Below are 19,827 nucleotides of genomic sequence, written 5' to 3'. Positions count from 1 at the left end.
AAACGTTTGTATTCTGGAGGGGAGAAAAATGAAAATGCATTGTGCAATTAAAAAAATACATATTTGGATAGAAGGAGTTATCGTTTCTATTAAACCTTTAATTAAATGCACACAAAGAGCAATATGGCACCTTTCTGTTCTGCCCACAACAAGATTGAAATCAAACATTTGCAGTGATGATGATGGCGTCTGTAATGATGGCCATAAATTATAGCACTCAGGAGTTTGAACAGCTAAGATAAGTATGCAGGAGAGGAACCTGGGCGGCCTGACAACAGTTATACGAATTAATTCTGCAAATGTGCCACATTGACGCATTGAAAACCCAAGTTATACAACATCAATCCTTAAAAAATAATTACTGCAACCAAATCACGCTGCTTGGTTTAAGAATCAGGTACCAAAAAGTAATATCGTGTTGTTCTTGTCGATTTAATGTTAATATTGCACCTTAGCTGGCTGTTACGTTTGAATAGATTATATTCTTAATTAAAATAGATATGCAAATATTGTCTTCCATTCGTCTGTGTTTTCGTCAGAATTTCGTTGTTTGACCACAATGACAATAAAATGCATCCGTTTTTAGTACACGTGATAAACGCTGAACAAGAGCAAGCGCCAGTAATGGAAGTGATATTCAAACGTTAAGAATCATGCGGTCTCGTGGCGTACGTGATGGATTAGGACAGGTTCGGTCTTCCTTCTCGTTAACCATTATTCTCTTTATTAGTACAAAAAGAAAAGCCTAAAATGTCTTTTTGTTAGAATGAAGAAGGACTATAAAATGAGTTTTTGCCAAAGATGCTTATTAGATTTATATTGAAGTAATTGTTGGTGAATAATAATAATAATAATAATATTATTATAATAATAATACATATTATTATTATTATTATTAATCATCATCATACTCGTAATAATAGTTATGATAATGATGATGATGATGATTATGATGATGATTATTATTATTATTATTATTATTATTATTATTATCATTCTCATTATTATTATTATTATAAGAAAGACACTGCAACAGGGGCCGATTAAATGATTTACCAAGCTCTGACATCTTGTTTGTTATTAAATTATTATTTTTTACTGCCGCTCGTAAATCAACAACTGCTTTTTAAAATATATTGCTGGCCGGTTTCATGAATTGAGTCGTCTGATGGGCGAGGAAGAACCACCGAAGCTCAGTCCAACGTGACTACGAAGGACACGATGGACAATATTTGAGTATAGACCAATTGTTCCCACACAACAGTCTTTGTCAAATGGGGAGCCGAGGCAAGATATGTTTCAAACTTTTTTTTTTACCACACTTTATGAGCAGTTATGTTTTTGTGTCCACATGACAAATTTTATTCAACTATTAACTGAACAGTTTCAGCAGCTAATTTTATGAAATGTCGGTTTTTACTTTTGGGTAGCAAAAGCTAGTGATGACTGAATGCAGTGCAATATGAATATATGGGCATTTCTATATAGTTTGATCAATAACAGTAAAGACGTGGCCCACTGAATTTTCAATTTTAAATTACATTTTGGATATAGAGGCTTTTTCTCCTCTTGCTTTATGTGGCTTTTCCACGAAAAGAAACAAAAATGCATATTAGTGTCTTCAGAGTTCCTTTTTTTGGGGGGGAGGGGGGTTCTTTTATAAGCAGTCTATCGTTGTCACTCTCTACCGTCAATGCCACTGGAGAGACACTCATTATGTTGCTGCAATACACCAGATGGATCTGTGAGCTGAAGTGCCAGGATGAGGCAGCCACTTTGCATTCACACAATAGCAGAGAGCAAAATAAATGGTGTTATTTCTGAGATGTCACTGATGGTGTAGTGGTACACTCGCCTGACTTTGGTGCAGGCAGCGTGGGTTCAGTTCCCACTCAGTGACGGAGTGAATGTGAGTGCGAATGGTTGTCAGTGTGTATATGTGCCCTGCGACTGACTGGCGACCAGTTCAGGGTCGCCTTTCACCCGAAGTCAGCTGAGATAGGCTCCAACGTCCCATCAAAAACCGACATCAATGTGTAAATGTATTACCACATCGGCTCAGGAACACTTCAGAAAACCAATGTCAGTAAATACAGTTTGGCGCTACATCCGTAAGTGCAACTGGAAAACTCTACTATGCAAAGAAAAAGCCATTTATCAACAACACCCAGAAACGCCACCAGCTTCTCTGGGCCGGAGCTCATCTAAGATGGACTGATGAAAAGTGGAAAAGTGTTCTGTGGTCTTACGAGTCCACATTTCAAATTGTTTTTGGAAATTGTGGACGTCGTGTCCTCCGGGCCAAAGAGGAAAAGAACCATCCGGACTGTCAAGGACGAAAAGTTCAAAAGCCAGCATCTGTGATGTGTTAGTGCCAATGGCATGGGTAACTTACACATCAGTGAAGGCATCATTAATGCTGAAATGTACATACAGGTTTTGGAGAAACATATGCTGCCATCCAAGCAACGTCTCTTTCATGGTTATTTCAGCAAGACAATGCCAAACCACATTCTGCCCGTGTTACAACACCATGGCTTCGTAGTAAAAGAGTGCTGGTACTAGACTGGCCTGCCTGCAGTCCAGAACTGTCTCCCATTGAAAATGTGTGGCCCATTGTGAAGCGTAAAATATGACAACGGAGACCCTGGTCGGTTGAACAGCTGAAGCCCTTTCCCAGCTTTTTTGGAATGTGTTGCAGCCATAAAATTCTAAGTTAATGATTATTTGCTAAAAACAATAACATTTATCAGTTTGACCATTAAATATCTTGTCTTTGTAGTGTATTCAGTTAAATATAGGTTCAACATGATTTGCAAATCATTGTATTCTGTTTGTATTTCTGTTTAACACAACATTCCAACTTCATTGGAATTGGGGTTGTATATAATCATCCACATACTGATCATTTCACAATCGAATTTCGCATGCGTGCCAGTATTTGAAATGACCCATGAGTCCACTTCTCCTTCTATTCATTTTGTATACCGCTTGTTCATTCAGGTCCTGGGTGAGCTGGAACCTATCCGAGTCTGATTTCGGGGAAGGGGCAAAGTACACCATGGACTGGTTGCCTATCAAATTGTCAATCGCAAGGCACATACAGTACAAAAACAAGCATTTACACCCACATTCACTGACATTATACAGTGTTGCCACAGTTACCTTGAAAAAGTAACTTAGTTACTTTACTGATTACTTGATTTCAAAAGTAACTAAGTTAGAAAAAAGTAACTTTTTAGGTACTTTCATTTGCTGCCAAGTGGTAGGAATATCACTTATCCACAGTACAAAAAAAGCATGAGCTTAACCGTACCCATTACTTGGTAAAGTATGCCACACACATTACAGAATGATGTCATCAACAAGAACCAATAACTTCAATATTAGTGTAGTTGAAGCCACATTAAACGAGCAACTTAGTGGAGACTTGACATGCCAACACAATACAGTAAGTACCTAAACAAGCACACCATTCTCTCTGTGTGTGTGTGCGTGTGTGTGTGTGTGTGTGTGTGTGTGCGTTTGTTAGTGTGTGTTCGTAAATGTTAAAGTGAGTGCCGGTTTGATATTGGGGACATACAGTACAAACACACACAGACACACACACACACACACGCCATTGCTCACACCATTGTAATTTTGATGCGAAGAGTGAGAAAAGGTGACAAGATTATGCAAATGTTTAACTATCAAAGCTGTGGGTGATTGACAGAGGGGAGAAGGACCGTGCAGCGAGTTAAACCAGCTCAAGTCCGGACTACAGACGAACTTGAAACTTCTCACTTTTCATTGTAAATATTGTTTAAGATAAGTATTGTAAGTCCTTCAGTGAGTCAGTCCTTAATCTCCATGACCGATTTATGACCGTGCACTTCAGTATGAATAATTCACCCATAACGCATTGCGCACTTAACATGCCAGTAAAACTGTATTCTTAATGTGTAAATAAAAAAGTAAGAACAATCAAATACACTTTTTACAAAGGAAAATAACAAAATAGTGTGGCTATTGTGAAATTGTGCATTTCTTTGGACTTTTATGGTAGTGCACCGTCACTGTGCATTGTAGAATCAACAATCATCTCCCAATTGCTTTCTGCTGCTTATTGCGATATCAGTGGTGTGTGTAAACAGTTAAATACTATTGAATGGTTGGACTGTGGTTTTTTGAGTCCCCAGTTGCAAATCAGTATTTGGTGAGAGACACTGGTGACTCAAAAGTAACCACAGGAAAAGTAATGAGTTAGTTTGCTTGTTACTCGAAATGGATGAACTTTGGAGTAATGTGTTCCTGGCATCACTGACAATATACAGTAATCTTCAATTAAACTAACATGCATGTTTTTAGAATGCAAGGGGAACTCCAGACAGCAAGGCCCAAACTGAGATTGGAAACGTGAACCTCAGAACTATGAGGTAGACATACTAATCACTGTGCTTGCCCACTTACCCGGTGGAAAAATCACAATGATCTATAAAATATATCTAATTCTCATTTTATGCTGCCGGATGCAGTTATTGCCGGAGTACTTCATCATTTAAAGTAGCATGCTGTTAGTAATTTTGCTGCATGATGATGCCTGCCTGCCTGGATCAAAACAAATCATAACAAATTAAGACTGATTACTATATAATAGGTCAGTACTGTACTTCCATCCACAGTAGCATCACTGACAGTTTAAATTTCCAATTTGCTTGCAATACTGATAATTTTTTTAATGTTTTTTGTTATTTGTATCAACCAAAATATGCACTGGCAAGTTATACTAGCATGCAACGCATAACATTTGGGTTTTGTGATTTTGTCAAGCAGTTCTGGATTTCCTCTACATATAAATGCAAACAATGGCACTCAAAGAAAAACCGTAATGAGGGAGGAGACTAGCAAGTATTCAAAGGGCACAATACACTATTTTATTTTTTATTTAGTGTTACATTGTAAGACCTTACGGACACAGGAAATGGTTACTAAACAATAATCTGAAATAAGAATTCTAAAATAATTCTGTGTGGTCAGGGTTGGGAAAGTTCATTTTCTTCACCTATCTCGTTCAAGGTTCAGTTTACCATTCCAAAAATGACCAAGTTCAGTTCATAGTTCATAACTCATCATTTTAAGCAAAATTCACCATTTAAAAAAGGAATAAGTGCATAGTTCTTTTTTTCCCAATCTGTTGCTGATGAGCGATTTCCCTCAAAATACTGGCCTTTCATTTCCTTATTGTTGCCACCCATTCAGTCCACTATAGCCAGGTGCAGCTTTCACCCTACAATCTCAAAAACATGTTACTTGATTGGTCTTCTTTAAAATTAGGAATTTAAACAAAAATGGGAATTTTGTCTTTAATGTACAAACAAAAACACGCAACACAATATGACATATGAGTGCACTCGAATTCTCACACGTCTGAGACGTGCCTGCCATGCATGGCAGCATTGAATCATTTGCCAAATACGGCGTTTATCCCCCGAAACATGAAGGCTCGTATATAGTGTCTTCATACCGGTTTCGTCCTGTACGTCCCTAACAAAACCTGGCACTCTTGAATGAAGATGAACTGACGTTTGAAAACCGTTCACAGGTGCCAGAATGAGTGCGTTCTCAGTAACGTTCAGGCAGAAATCCACTAAGTTCAGTTCACGTTTGCCCAAAATATGAACTAGTTCATGAACTTTCGTTCATTTAACTTGTTCAGGTACATTACCTCAAGCTCTCCTTGAAGAATGGACAGCCCAAATCATCCTCACCCAGGGATGACACAGGGTGGTACTGTTTAACAAATGTCTTAGAGTCAAATAATACATCACATGAAATTTGATTGGCTGCAATATAAAATATTCTTAATTTCCTTTTCAATAGCTGAAAGACTTTTGCTTGCTTTGCTCCCGTCTCTTTCTCTCACAGAAAAACCTGGCAAGCATATTTCTCTCATGACGACCTCCTCCTGCAGCCTCCGCGCCACTTCCATGACCTCCTATAGGCTCTGAGTGCTCCTCATAATAATACATTTGTTGGCCAATGCTTCTGCAGCGAGTGTAAAAAGGGGCTAAACAGAGCTGGCCATTTGTCCAGCAATTTGTCAATTAGCATAGCGTAGTGAGACTTCCCAGCCCATTTAGGGGCATATGTAACTGTTTCCACTGCATATAGTGTGTTTGAGCTCAGTTTGCGCGGACCATGAACTCGACCCATAAGCACTCACACGTCAAGGCCCTTTTCCGACTTGTGATATGCATACGTATTTGCTCGTCTACTTGCCTTGCATGTGACCTTTTGGATACAGTAGACACATATGCCGTGAAGGTATTTATTGAAGAATACTGTTTGCATGGTTGTAGTTTGTTATATACAACCGCAATTCCAATGAAGTTGGGACGTTGTGTTAAACATAAATAAAAACAGAATACAATCAACCTATATTTAATTGGATACACTACAAAGACAGGATATGTAATGTTCAAACTGATAAACCTTATTGTTTTTAGCAAATAATCATTAACTTAGAATTTTATGGCTGCAACACGTTCCAAAAAAGCTGGGACAAGTGGCAAAAAAAGACTTAGAAAGTTGAGGAATGCTCCTCAAACACGTTTGGAACGTCCCACAGGTGAACAGGCTAATTGGGAACAGGTGGGTGCCATGATTGGGTATAAAAGGAGCTTTCCTGAATTGCTCAGTCTTTCACAAGCAAAGATGGGGTGAGGTTAACCTCTTTGTGAACAAGTTTGTGAGAAAATAATGAATGGTGTTATTTCTGAGATATGATTGAATATGTATGAATTTGTGAACGTGTCAGAAATATTGTATGTCTTTATCGTTATTACGATTGCATGAAGAAAAGAGTGGAATGGGTTTAATGAGTAGTTCGGATAATTTATGCACTTGTTTCTTCAGCGTTTGAAGGGCAAAATGAAAATTGTGCAGTCACAAATTTTATGAAACTGTTTATATCTTTACCGTTATGCAAGAGGTGTATTTCAATGGGCCACCACCATTTGCTCTGTCAGTCAGGATTTCCTATAATATGAATACATAAGGTGGAATGGTGGATGACTGGTTACCACATCTGCCTCACAGTTCTGAGGACCGGGGTTCAAATCCAGCAATATTTTTTTTCATATAGGACTTGGCTGACAGTTCAGCATGGGAGACACTGACCCATATAAAACCAAGGCGGCATAAAAAAGTGTCTGTACCATTATTGATCAAATTATATGAAAATGACCCATAAACATGCAGTGGGTACGGAAAGTTTTCAGACACCCTTAAAATTTTCACTCTTTGTTACATTGCAGCCATTTGCTAAAATCATTTAAGTTCATTTTTTCCTCATTAATGTACACACAGCACCCCATATTGACAGAAAAAAACAGAATTGTTGAAATATTTGCTGATTTATTAAAAAAGAAAAACTAATATATCACACAGCCATAAGTATTCAGACTCTTTGCTGTGAAACTCATATATTTAACTTGGGTGCTGTCCATTTCTTCATCCTTGAGATGGTTCTACACTTTCATTGGAGTCCAGCTGTGTTTGATTATACTGATTGGACTTGATTAGGAAAGCCACACCCCTGTCTATATAAGACCTTACAGCTCAGTGCATGTAAGAGCAAATGACAAACATGAGGTCAAAGGAACTGCCTGAAGAGCTCAAAAACAGAATTGTGGCAAGGCACAGATCTGGCCGAGGTTACAAAAACAAATTCTGCTGCACTTTACGTTCCTAACGGCACAGTGGCCTCCATAATCCTTAAATGGAAGACGTTTGGGACGACCGGAACCCTTCCTAGAGCTGGCCGTCCGGCCAAACTGAACAATTGGGAGAGAAGAACCTTGGTGAGAGAGGTAGAGAAGAACCCAAAGAGGCTGTGGCTGAGCTCCAGAGATGCAGTCGGGAGATGGGCAAAAGTTCTCGAAAGTCAACCATCACGGCAGTCCTCCACCAGTCGGGGCTTTATGGCAGAGTAGCTTGACGGAAGCCTCTCCTCAGTCCAAGACACATGAAAGCCCGCATGGAGTTTGCTAAAAAAACACCTGAAGGACTCCAAGATGGTGAGAAATAAGATTCTCTGGTCTGATGAGACCAAGATAGAAATTGTTGGCTTTAATTTTAAGTGACGTGTGGAGAAAACCAGGCACTGCACATCACTTGTCCCATACAGTCCCAACAGTGAAGCATGCTGGTGGCAGCATGTTGCTGAGGGGGTGATTTTCAGCTGCAGGGACAGGACGACTTATTGCAATCGAAGGAGAGATGAATGCAGCCAAGTACAGGGATATCCTGGGCGAAAACCTTCTCCAGAGTGCTCAGAACCTCAGACTGGGCCGAAGGTTCACCTTCAAACAAGACAATGACCCTAAGCACATAGCTAAAATACAGAAGGAGTGGTTTCAGAACAACTCCGTGACTGTTCTTGAATGGCCCAGCCAGAGCCCTGACTTAAACCCAATTGAGCATCTCTGGAAAAACCTGAAAATGGCTGCCCACCGACATTCACCATCCATCCTGACAGAACTGGAGAGGATCTGCAAGGAGGAATGGCAGATGATCCCCAAATCCAGGTGTGAAAAACTTGTTGCATCATTCCCAAAAAGACTCATGGCTGTATTAGCTCAAAAGGGTGCTTCTTCTAAATACTGAACAAAGCGTCTGAATACTTATGGCTGTGTGATATTTGAGTTTTTCTTTTTTAATAAATCTGCAAAAATTTCAACAATTCCGTTTGTTTCTGTCAATATGGAGTGCTGTGTGTACATTAATGTAAAAATGAACTTAATTGATTTTAGCAAATGGCTGCAATATAAAAAAGAGTGAAAAATGTAAGGGGGTCTGAATACTTTCCGTACCCACTGTATACTCGATGCAGCACAGTTAGTGAAAATAAATTCGAGTTATTGGCAAAACATCTGGCCACTGCTGTACACTCAACATCAGGATGATGATCTTGTTTATGTTTTTCTTTTATCATAAACTTGTCTAAAAACCCATTTTTTCATTCATTGTCTTTCAACACAGCATATACTTTGAGTTATGCTTAATTGTCTTACATGTATGTTTCATGGTCGATTTCTTATTTTACCTGCAGTTGTTTTTAAAGTGGTAAATAAATAAAATTGAATTGAGCAATATATATATATATATATATATATATATATATATATATATATATATACCACATTTGTCTATTTTTTTTATCAAGCGTATTTCTGTGCCATCAATCTAGCTGTTTAACTGTGACCTGAATCTGACCCCTCCAAAGGTGACTGGCTTCCATGGCAGTTTGTCTCTGACTGCCCGTGGTTTACAGTGCCCTAAACCCGGCATGTTATGACTAAGGGGCCGGGGGGCTTGGGAGGTCTGGGAATGTCCGAATGAGCGGAGGATGCAGAACCCTTGCGAGGTCAATGCGGGTAACATAGGGAGGGGGATAACCACAGGTCAGCCTCTTGATTCAGAGTCACTCGACCTCATCGGTCAGAAAAACGTGTCCTCTGTTTGAACCCATTTTGTCCGCAGCCCCTGTACAATCATCAATCCACAACTCACTGTGCTGCCAGCATATTTTTCCATTTGTTTCTTTCACTTCTCCGAGCATTGAATTGAGCCGTGGCTTCAATCCCCTAGAGACAGATCAGGGCTTCTGCCCTTTTATTTTTAATTCTTGTCAGATTGATTTCTTCCCGGGTCAAGAAGCAACTCTGCTCAAAAGATAACAGAGGCCGAAGAAAGCCAGTCCCGCGATCGTTTGCAGCCATTTAAAAAAAAAAAAAAATACAATATTTTTTTCTTAACTTGCTTGTTATTTAGGGCTGTAAATATTAAAGCGTTAAAGCATGATTAATCACACAAAAATTATGGAATTAATCATGTATTAACTCAGATTAATCACACAATTTATTTTGACCACACAAGCTTATTTACCTTAACCGCAGATAGATGTTTGAAAGGTGTCACAGATTGCTATTAGGTCAGTGATCAGGTAAATCTTTACACCAGTGCAAACATAAGTGATGAGACTCCGACAGGTTTGCTCGGGGGCAAATTTTGCTTCAAAAGTAACCCCGATGGGACTTTCGATAAAACAAAGGTCATTTGCATAAAGTGCAGCGCTGTACTCTCTATTCATTGAAGCACAACAATTTTAAAATACCATCTCAAAGAAAAATGTGGTATTATGCGTGGTATATTTGCCGCCTGTGATTCAAAGTGTGTATATATAAACAATACATCAAATTCACATTAACATAGGCACTAAGTGGCATATATTTATGCAATAAAACAGATGTTCAATCACCTACAGGCCCAGTGAGTGTCAAACAAATATATAAGTGACGCTTTTGACGCAAAGGTGGGTGGAACATTTTACATAAACACTGAATAGAAACAAAACAAACAAACAGGCCGTCAACTGTGCCACACACACACACACACACACACACACACATGCGTGCACACACACACATACACACACACACTCCTGCAAAAGTTCTATTGAAAAAAAAAATAGCCCAAATCCCCCACAGCCATTCTTCTGATCCTACCAAATGACCAGAGGGCAATAAAACCATTAAAACGCCACACTGAACAACCGAGAAAGCCAAAATACAAGAGCGGAGATGTTAAAATGGAATTTCCAGGCCTTACCTTGGAAAGCACCTCATTTTGCAAACTCTGAGCCATCTTCTTGAGTTCCCTATCTGTGTCTTCTTTCAAATGAGAAGGAAAACTGTTTTTCTTTCTTATACTCTCGAAGGGGGTAAAAAATAGCCTCTGAATGGGTGGGTAGAAAAAAGTGTTCTTTCTTGAGTGTTAAGTGTGTGTTGGAGGAGGGGGTTGTTTTCCAAGATGTTTTCTTTCTCTTTTCTTCTGCTCCTCTGTTCCTTGGCCCCTCGCACCTCCTGACAGAAGGGGCCTGCATGGTAGGAGGCTGCGAGACGACAATAGAAAAAGAAGAAGGTTTAAGAATAACAAGTGATTAATGATTATTTCTTGTATAATTTTCACATTTTTCTTGCAGGAGCCGTCCTCTCTCTCCTGTTTCCACAGTAATGGTGGTGAACTTTTCACAGGCCGAGGGCATCCTCACTAAAATATTCCCACATTTAATGCAACAGAAGGTCCGGCTGGTAGCGGGGTGACAACTAAAGCTAAGGCTTCAATGGATCTAATTGCGTTATGGGTGTACCATAACACAGATGATAATTTATTTTCAGCTTGAATAAAATACTGAGGTGCAGGATTGTGAGAATATATTTTGACAATATGGCGGGGTGTATTTTAAACGTAAAAATAAAATGAGGTACAATTACAACAAGTAGAATGAGTTAAAAAGTATTTTAAGCAAATTGCTACTGTTATTTAGCGCAGTCAATTCGTATTTAATTGTCACACATCCATAAAAGATAAAGGTGCATAAAACGGCAATCCAAGTACACTGGGAGGGAGTGGGGGGGAACTACTCGATTTTCGGTTGCATATGATTAAAATCTCATAAACATAAAAATGTCCCCCTTTTCCTATAAAATAATCAAATAATCTACGTTAGTTTAATACATTTCAATCATGTGCAACCGACATATTCTAATTAAGTACTGTAATTTAAAAGGACTTTTTAAAAATTATATATGCAAACCTATTCTCATTTGTTTTGTTGCCCATTCTCGATATGTTTGAACACATGTATGCGTCCTGTTTGATACAGGGCGTGTTTTTTTTTACGGTGAAATAGGCTTTCATATATGGAAGAAAATAGATAAATGGGCAAGGGGAGTCTGTTTGGCAAGGGGCCCGGGGAGAAATCAGCCAACATGTAATGGGAAATCTTCTCTGGGCCGAGGAATACGAGTGGACCAATTTGGGGGGCACATTTTTAGTTTAAAGTTCATCGAGAGGAATTCTATTTTCTCACCCCGCACCCTCTCTTGCTCTTTATTTTTCGATACCTGCTCTAGAAGAAAATGAAAATTAATACAGGAGCCGAGCCTTACAAAAGAAGTCATTCGTCTTGTTGATTATCTATTTGCTTGTCAGGGTTTGAGCTATGGTGCCGACCCTCTCCCTTTTTACATTATAGAGGGAAAAACACACGCGCACACAACACTTAAACTGGGAATGAGAACAAACAGTTGTGCAGAAATTATATTCATTAACACATTGAAAGCCCACAACCAAATTCTTTTTTATAATGATCCTGTAGATGGAAATTAAAGGAGTGGGTCGGCCCGGTTCAGTGTGTCAATGTGCTGCACACTGCCGTTAAATTAAAGAGAGAAAGGGGGTAAAACAAAGGGACGGTTTGTGATTTAAAACGAGATTTCAGGGCGTAATGTACCAAGATCACTAGCGGCAAGGCAAAATTAATCAGCGTGAGCAGCTGATAACTCAAAACAACCCGTTTTTTTTTGGTTTGTTGGGAACATTGAAATCAAATGGAACAATGCACTGCATGTACTTTATACACCCACAGTATTTCAGCATTGCATTTGTTTTAGATGACAGCTATCAAGGCAAAAGTGGAGTATTTCCCATTTTTAAAACTGATATGAAATAATAATCAGTACACAATATCAGCAAAAACACACAAAAAAAGTCTAAAATTTGATCATGTACATCGGTTGCACATTATTATAAGTTGGTGAACTGATGTAATTTTCCCGTCTTTTCCTCGAAAATAATCAAACAATATATGTTAAACACATTTTTAATCATATGCAACCGATGTACATGTTTGAATTAATTTATTTCAAATGACTTTTTATAAATTCTGAGAGGAAAATAGAGAATATTGGGAAACAACTTATTTTCAGACAAGAATTTATTCTGTATGTATTGATTATTTACAAATCATTGCAAGATAAGAATAGCATACGAACACAGATGAGCAACTTCGATCCATGAGGTAATAAGATCAACACGTTTATTATTATTATTATGATTATTATTATTGCCAACACCAACGTTAGAAACAGATCTTTGGAATATAAATAAAATAGCATGCATTAAAAAAACACTTGGGATAAACAGCATAATGAAAGGGGAGGGGACAGACAAAGTATGTGCGCATTTTATATAACAACGTAATACCCAAAATAAGAATGCCTGAAAATGTGCCACTTCATTAAATGAAAAGTGCAGCTGAGGTAATATTGTATAGCGCTGTATTTGTAGTGCATACTTGGTTTATATTGCGAATAAGCATCTTTATGGGCCTCTCTATAAACACTGTTTAATTAATACCTATATAACTAATCCTACCCACGCCTCAAGCAGTTTGTGTTAAATATCAGCAACTAGTGCTCCTTTTCAGTCTCGGTATCAAAAAGTAAGTATTTTTTTTATCAATACTGTGAATTGAAAATTTAATTAAATGTTTAAAAAATCTCTATTTGGTCAATAAATACCATACACATTTTAAACGTTCGACTAATAAACCTTTTTTTTTTCACTATGGAAGAGTTAGTTACATTTGTGCGGGAAAAAATGTCAGATCTTTCATGTTTTGTTGTATATTCACATAGTGTGATATATATTGATGTAAAGATAGTTCCGTTACGTGGCTGTATAGGTCCGGGCTTGTAGTTTGGCAAAACCACAGGCCTAACGCCAGAACCATGTTTAATCCAATCACCCATTCAGACAGCTTTGTAACCACAGAATGAACATGACAAATTTTGGTTATTAAAGATGAAAACTGGGAAACAATTTATTTCTCTTGGAACAGGAAAAGAAAACTCACATGATTGTTTTGCTATTGAATTAAATTAAGGGTGAAAGTGGATTATACGCAAAATATAAAAAATATGATGTTTTGGACAATGGACATTTGAGGTGGGACATCATCGTTTTGTGTTTTCTTTCAGTCAAGCTTTTTATCGAGAAGATAAACAGGCTAAACAGGCTTAAGTCAGTAATGGTTATTCCAGTCCACAGTTTTTATCTACAGCTTTGTTGTTTTGGATGGCAGAAATGCAACAAAGAGCAGATGGGCTCGTTTTCTAGGTGGTCAGGTGGAGCCAGTTAAAGCTTGGGCGCTTCAGTTATTCCCAGACCGGACTTTGGTGTTGGGCAATTTGTGATCCTTCTTCCATTTCATTCGTCGGTTCTGGAACCAGATTTTGATCTGGCGCTCTGACAGACACAGTGTGTGTGCTATCTCCACCCTGTGCCTGCGCGTCAGGTATCGGTTGTAGTGGAACTCCTTCTCAAGCTCCAGAACCTGCTGGCGGGTGTAAGCAGTCCGAGAGCGCTTTGGCTCGTCTCCTGTGTAGTTTGAACTCACTGTGAGAGAACAAATTAACGTGTTACTATATTTACAACAACAAATATTACTACAACTACTGCTACTACTCCTACTACTACTACTACTACTACTACTACTACTAATAATAATAATAATAATAATAATTATAAGAAGAAGAATAGTAATAATAATAATACGTGTTATTATTATTATTATTATTTTTATTATTATTATTATCCCTGCACACAGGGTTGTGGTGAATTGAGCTCCCCAGATGCATCCGCAGTCGCCCCATGCTTCTTTTGGGATAAAAATAACTCAATTTGGGTTCATTTGAACCCAATTACTGGGTCAAAAAGGGACCGACCGCCACTTTGGTTAATTTCACCCAAAAATTAGGCTATTAATTTCTCCCAATTTCTTGGGTTATTCATTTGACCCAAGTGATGGTCGGTCACTTTTTGACCCCACTTCTTGGGTTGAATGAGAAACCCAAATTGGGTTAATTAAAATAACCCAACATTGTAGCTGTTGTTTCATACATTATGAAACACAGAGACTAAAGTTTACAAGTGGTGAAATTATATATACTACAAATGTTGAGTTATATTGACTACAATGTATAAGCTCACTGCAAAAAAATGAAATAATTGAACACGGATACATTCAAAAAGGTTTGACCATTGTCTACTTAAAAAAAGCCAACAAAGTGACAATTAGTATACAAGTGCGTGCTTGCTGCAGCATGTGATGGGTTAAATGCAGAGGAGGAGATCCGTATGATGAAAATAAATGTGCGAATTTGTGAAGGTTGAAATATTACGATTCTTAATAATAATATAAATAATATAATTGGTCACGATATTATTTCAATTAATTTTAAAAAATGCTTCTGTCTAGACAATGTTACATGCATGTGGTCACGTGCTCTTTAATGCCCCCGAGCAAGCAGAACCCGCACCGCCACCCCAACCCGACACAGTGACAAAAGATGCAGTGATTTGATCCGAAAATGAAGGTCAAAGGTACATTTGGTGGTTGAGACCTGCGCCACGATGTACCTGTACTTCGGAATGAGAGATATGTTGATGGGCCCAACAAAGGAAGCGATAAGCGCCTCAAATGCCTGCCTTGTATAACAGAGAAGGCGTAAAGGTGGGGGCGCTATCGTGATTGAATAAAGCTGAACAAGAAATTTGTTTAACATCACATTATATATGCACTGTGTCCAACATGCACGTGGAGACAATACTGGCTAAAATTGTATTTACATCCTCGAGCGAACAAACAGCGTACAGCCAACCAGGCAACAACAACACTGAAAAGATAAAATAGATTGAGGTATTTGCGTTTGCATTAGTGTTTTACAGCGGGCTCCATAAACAGGAATATTTCAGCTGCCATAAAACTTCCCCTTCCCCGAAATATGGAGTGGGGGAGAAAGGCTCGACAGTGTGGAGCGCACAGTTTATACAAACCTACCACTTAAAATCAAATTACCACAGCATAAAACCTAACTTATGAGTTCCGTGTGGCTTGTCATAAAGCAAGGACTCGAGCCTGCGATCGGACTTCAAAAGGCACTTCGGCGTAGAGGTGTAATAAAAATTTATGGCGGGTGTAATTATGTTGGCCGCGCAAACAGACGATCGTAAATCTCGAAGGACTACTAGTCGAAGTCGAACCGAGAGGAAGCCGTAGATTGTGACGGCGTGGAGCGAGGGGGAGGGGAGGGGGTAGAGGGAAGTTTGTACGCGACACTTACCAATGTTTACATGAACTTTCTTCATCCACGGATACACCACGGGGTCATTTTGAGTGTTTGGACTGGGAGGTGGCTGCTCACTCGGAGGCGGGCTGGGTATCACCGAGTCCCGGCGATGCTCCGGGATACGGTGCATTTCTACGCCAATCGGGGGAATGACGAGGACGCGAGGGGGCATCACCTCCGAGGCGGGCTGACACTGTGCGTACTGCGGCTCCGCTCGTTGCCGGCGATGCTGGGGATTCTTCAGAGTAGCGTCCGCTTGAAAGGCGGCGGGCTCATGACGATGGGAGCCCAAATAGTCCGGAGAGTTGCTGGGTAGATAGTCGCTATGTGAGTACTCCTCGCAGGGTGGGAATTTGGGGTCCACGTAGTTGATCAAATAGGAGCTCATGACCGTTAATGCCACTCTTTATGTGGAATTGAATCTAATAAAGAACGAACATTTACATCTCATCCCTTTAGTCGTCGCTCATTCCTGTTCCGACGAATCCTCCTACTTTTCTGTCAAGTGAACAAAGTTAAGAGGGCACGTGACTACAGCGAGCCAATGGCACGGACGCGCTGTGGACGAGGAAACGAGATTATGGGTCCATACGACCCCCGCACGCGCACCGTCGTAAGGTCTGGTTTTGTGTGCACTCACAAGCAGGTCTTGCCAATCCTGTCTCGTCTCCCTCCCCGCTCGCCACCTCTCGCTTGCTGCCCCAAAAGTAGCCGGAGGCATAACAATAACAGACTCGTTGTGCTCAAAGGAAATCACGAGTTGCAAATTGTTGCTTCTCATCAACTTGACCAAAGCACAAATGAAATGTGTGCCGCAGAGAATTCCTTGATTACCAATTGCCTGTATAGATTGATAATCAATTTCAAAATAAATCATTCTTTTTATATCCTGTGCTTAATTTCATCATATACATCGTTTGCACATGATTAAAATGGGGTATGATGCATTTTCCATTTTTCATAATAAAATATTATGCGTCAGTTCAACACATTTCAATCTTGTGCAACCGACATGTTCGAATTAAGTCAATTCAAATGACTTTTTTCCCGGTGTAAACCAGTGATGATGTGTCCATCCATCCATCCGTTTTCTGAGCCGCTTCTCCTCACTAGGGTCGCGGGCGTGCTGGAGCCCATCCCAGCTGTCATCGGGCAGAGGCGGGGTACACCATGAACTGGTTGCCAGCCAATCGCAGTCAGTGATGATGTGTCAGAAGGAAAATGCATAGTGTACTGTTGTGCTGCCACCGAACAGCCGTGTCAGACATATCTATATCTAGTTTGGGATCGATAGAAAATTCACAAGCAGACCTTTTCATTAGCAACAAACGTGTTTGTTCCACAATTAACTGCAACACTTAAATACTGCAACGGTTTAATTTTGCGCGCACACACACACACACACACACACACACACACACACACATGCACACACATTTTAGTACCACTGACATGGTCATTCCACATCTCAGTTCAATGTCAACAAAGCTGCCTTCCCACCCACACCTCCACTCGGAAGATTTTGCCCTTGGACAATTAACATTTCAATTAATACAGCGTCATAAATGGCCTGAATCTGCACAGTATATGGTCAGGTATATTGATATCGAATCATACGATACCAACACTGCAAAAGTCATTTTAGAATTTTAGAATTTACTTAATCGAACATGTACATCGGTTGCACATGATTACAATGAAATTATTTTTTTTTTTTTTTTTTTTTAACTTTATACAATACTAATAATAAGACGACATATGCTGTAGGAACATCAATAATTGCAGAATGTAGCAAACAGTTTTAATGTGGCTCCAAATGCTATTTCATTTTACATGATGGAGACATCCAACTCCTTTGTTTAAAAAAAATGTACTGTTCAGAACTACACCCCAACACGTGCGCGCTACACAACCACACACCGATCCCTCCAGCTGAGCAGTACGGACGACCGCATCATTTTTCAACTCGACAAATCATTAATAGAGAGAGTCCAGGTCTACTAGGGGATGGCCTTTGGAATGGTTGAAATGGTGTATCATCGAAAAAGTATAACAAGAACAAAAAGAACAAAAACTGACCAACAATTGGAAGGATTTTTTTTTAAATTCTGGACAAATATCATTGATAACTTTCTCTTGAGGCCTATTTATCTGCATCTAAAGGCCTCTTTTGCCATTCTCACATTGTTGTGTCCATCGGTGCCGTCGTGTATGAATCTACTATATACTCCCCTAGAAGCGAATTTGTGATTGCTTTTAAGATTTGGACACAAATCCGGATCTACAGGGTAGATATAGAAGACAGAGTCTCTCATGCAGGTTTATGCAGTGTATTGCTTATGGGCTCAGTCTTAACTTGAGGCACTTAAGTGTACACTTTTTGTACTTCTACTGTCGAAAGAGACTGTGAACCTTTACCACAAGTTGCATGATACAAAAAAATATAAGATAAAAATTGCCTGCTTGATCCATCACCTGATGCTATGATTCCTCCTAAACACTCAAGCACAAATAAATCATCGGGTGAGGGTAGAAATTGATGTATGCAGAATTTAATTATGAGAAATGTTACCAGGGCAACAGAATAACCAATAATATGTAACGCAACTATGCAAAGCAATTAATTACCAATAAATAATGTCATTATTAATTCTGTAAGTGTTATTATAATTAGTAATCATAACAAAAAATTGTACGTGTTTTTATTATACAGTACTACAACAATAATAATAATAGTAATAATAAGGCGACCGACTGGTTAGCACGTCTGCCTCACAATTCTGAAGACCCGGGTTCAAATCCCAGACCCGCCTGTGTGGAGTTTGCATGTTCTCCCCGTGCCTGCGTGGGTTTTCGCTGGGTACTCCAGTTTTCTACCACATCCCCCCAAAAACCATGCATGCTAGGTTGATTGAAGACTCTAAATTGCCCTAGGTGTGAATGTGAGTACGAATGGTTGTTTTTTTATATGTGCCCTGCGATTGGCTGGCGACCAGTTCAGTGTGTACTCCGCCTCTTGCCCGAGATCAGCTGGGATAGGCTCCGGCGACCCTAGTGAGAATAAGCGGTACAGAAAATGGATGGATGCATGAATGAATAATCATGATATTTTATTGAACACAAAAATTTATTCCTAAAAGAATGGATTTTTGAAACATTGGCCCATAGAAAATAGTTAAGCTCTGGTTGTAAAGTTGAAGAGCCAATTGTCAAAGTTAATTTATACTAGCTAATAACTATAAGTGGTGATTGTTCACCTTTCTCTTTATTTATTTATTTCTATCTTTTTGTCTTTCTTTCAGATTGTAATGTAGTCATCGGTGCTTGGTTTTCTCTGTTTGTATTCCAGCAAATGTGTGTGTGCTATAGGCTGCTCCTGTTCTGTTCCCACATTGATTTTGTGACATTTGATATTGATCCCTTGCTTTGGCAGCATTGCTGTTCTCCGTTTTCTTTAACAGTAGATCATACATCACTAAACTGAACAATAAGCAGCAAGGACTCAAGTTTTTCCATTGTTTCACTGCATCAAATATGCCATTCTATTCTATTCTATTCTATTCTCAGGTGTGGGCGTATTCAACTTGACCTCTCGCTCTGCCATCAACCCAGGTATCGATCAAGGTGTGTTGAGTGTGACTGTGACACTTCCCCTGCCCATGTCAAGTTTGTCAGCAGCAGCCTTTGTTTAGACTGCACAACGTAGTTCACATGGAGGTCACTGAGCTACCCAAGTCATTCAGAAACACGAGCTTATTTGGTGAACTGAAATAAATGCATTCGTTATGCAAACATGAAATTAAGAAAG

At 39.3% G+C, this 19,827-nt stretch overlaps 2 protein-coding genes across 9 annotated transcripts in view; both read right to left on the bottom strand.

Annotated features, from left to right (window-relative positions):
* Positions 1 to 19,827, bottom strand: part of hoxb3a (homeobox B3a) — a 94,998-nt gene that overhangs the window by 43,270 nt on the left and 31,901 nt on the right. For 7 of the 8 annotated variants that reach the window (XM_061701251.1, XM_061701257.1, XM_061701249.1 and 4 more), the window contains exon 3: positions 10,654 to 10,936. The exons of the other annotated variant lie outside the window; for it this stretch is intronic. In XM_061701251.1, the coding sequence (XP_061557235.1) occupies positions 10,654 to 10,670 (17 nt within the window). In that variant the 5' untranslated portion in view covers positions 10,671 to 10,936. The remainder of the gene's footprint in view (positions 1 to 10,653; positions 10,937 to 19,827) is intronic. 8 annotated transcript variants of the gene reach the window in all.
* On the bottom strand, positions 12,879 to 16,546 carry LOC133415304 (homeobox protein Hox-B4a-like). The gene is made up of 2 exons (XM_061701261.1): positions 16,014 to 16,546; positions 12,879 to 14,286 (listed from the first exon to the last, which is right to left on the bottom strand). The coding sequence occupies exons 1-2, from the start codon at positions 16,405 to 16,407 to the stop codon at positions 14,042 to 14,044; spliced, it is 639 nt and encodes a 212-aa protein (XP_061557245.1). The 5' UTR covers positions 16,408 to 16,546; the 3' UTR covers positions 12,879 to 14,041.

Source organism: Phycodurus eques, chromosome 16, assembly GCF_024500275.1.
Source record: "Phycodurus eques isolate BA_2022a chromosome 16, UOR_Pequ_1.1, whole genome shotgun sequence".
Taxonomy (NCBI): Eukaryota; Metazoa; Chordata; class Actinopteri; order Syngnathiformes; family Syngnathidae; genus Phycodurus; species Phycodurus eques.
Note: the sequence above shows the minus strand (reverse complement) of the source record. Positions and strands in the feature narration are given on the sequence as shown.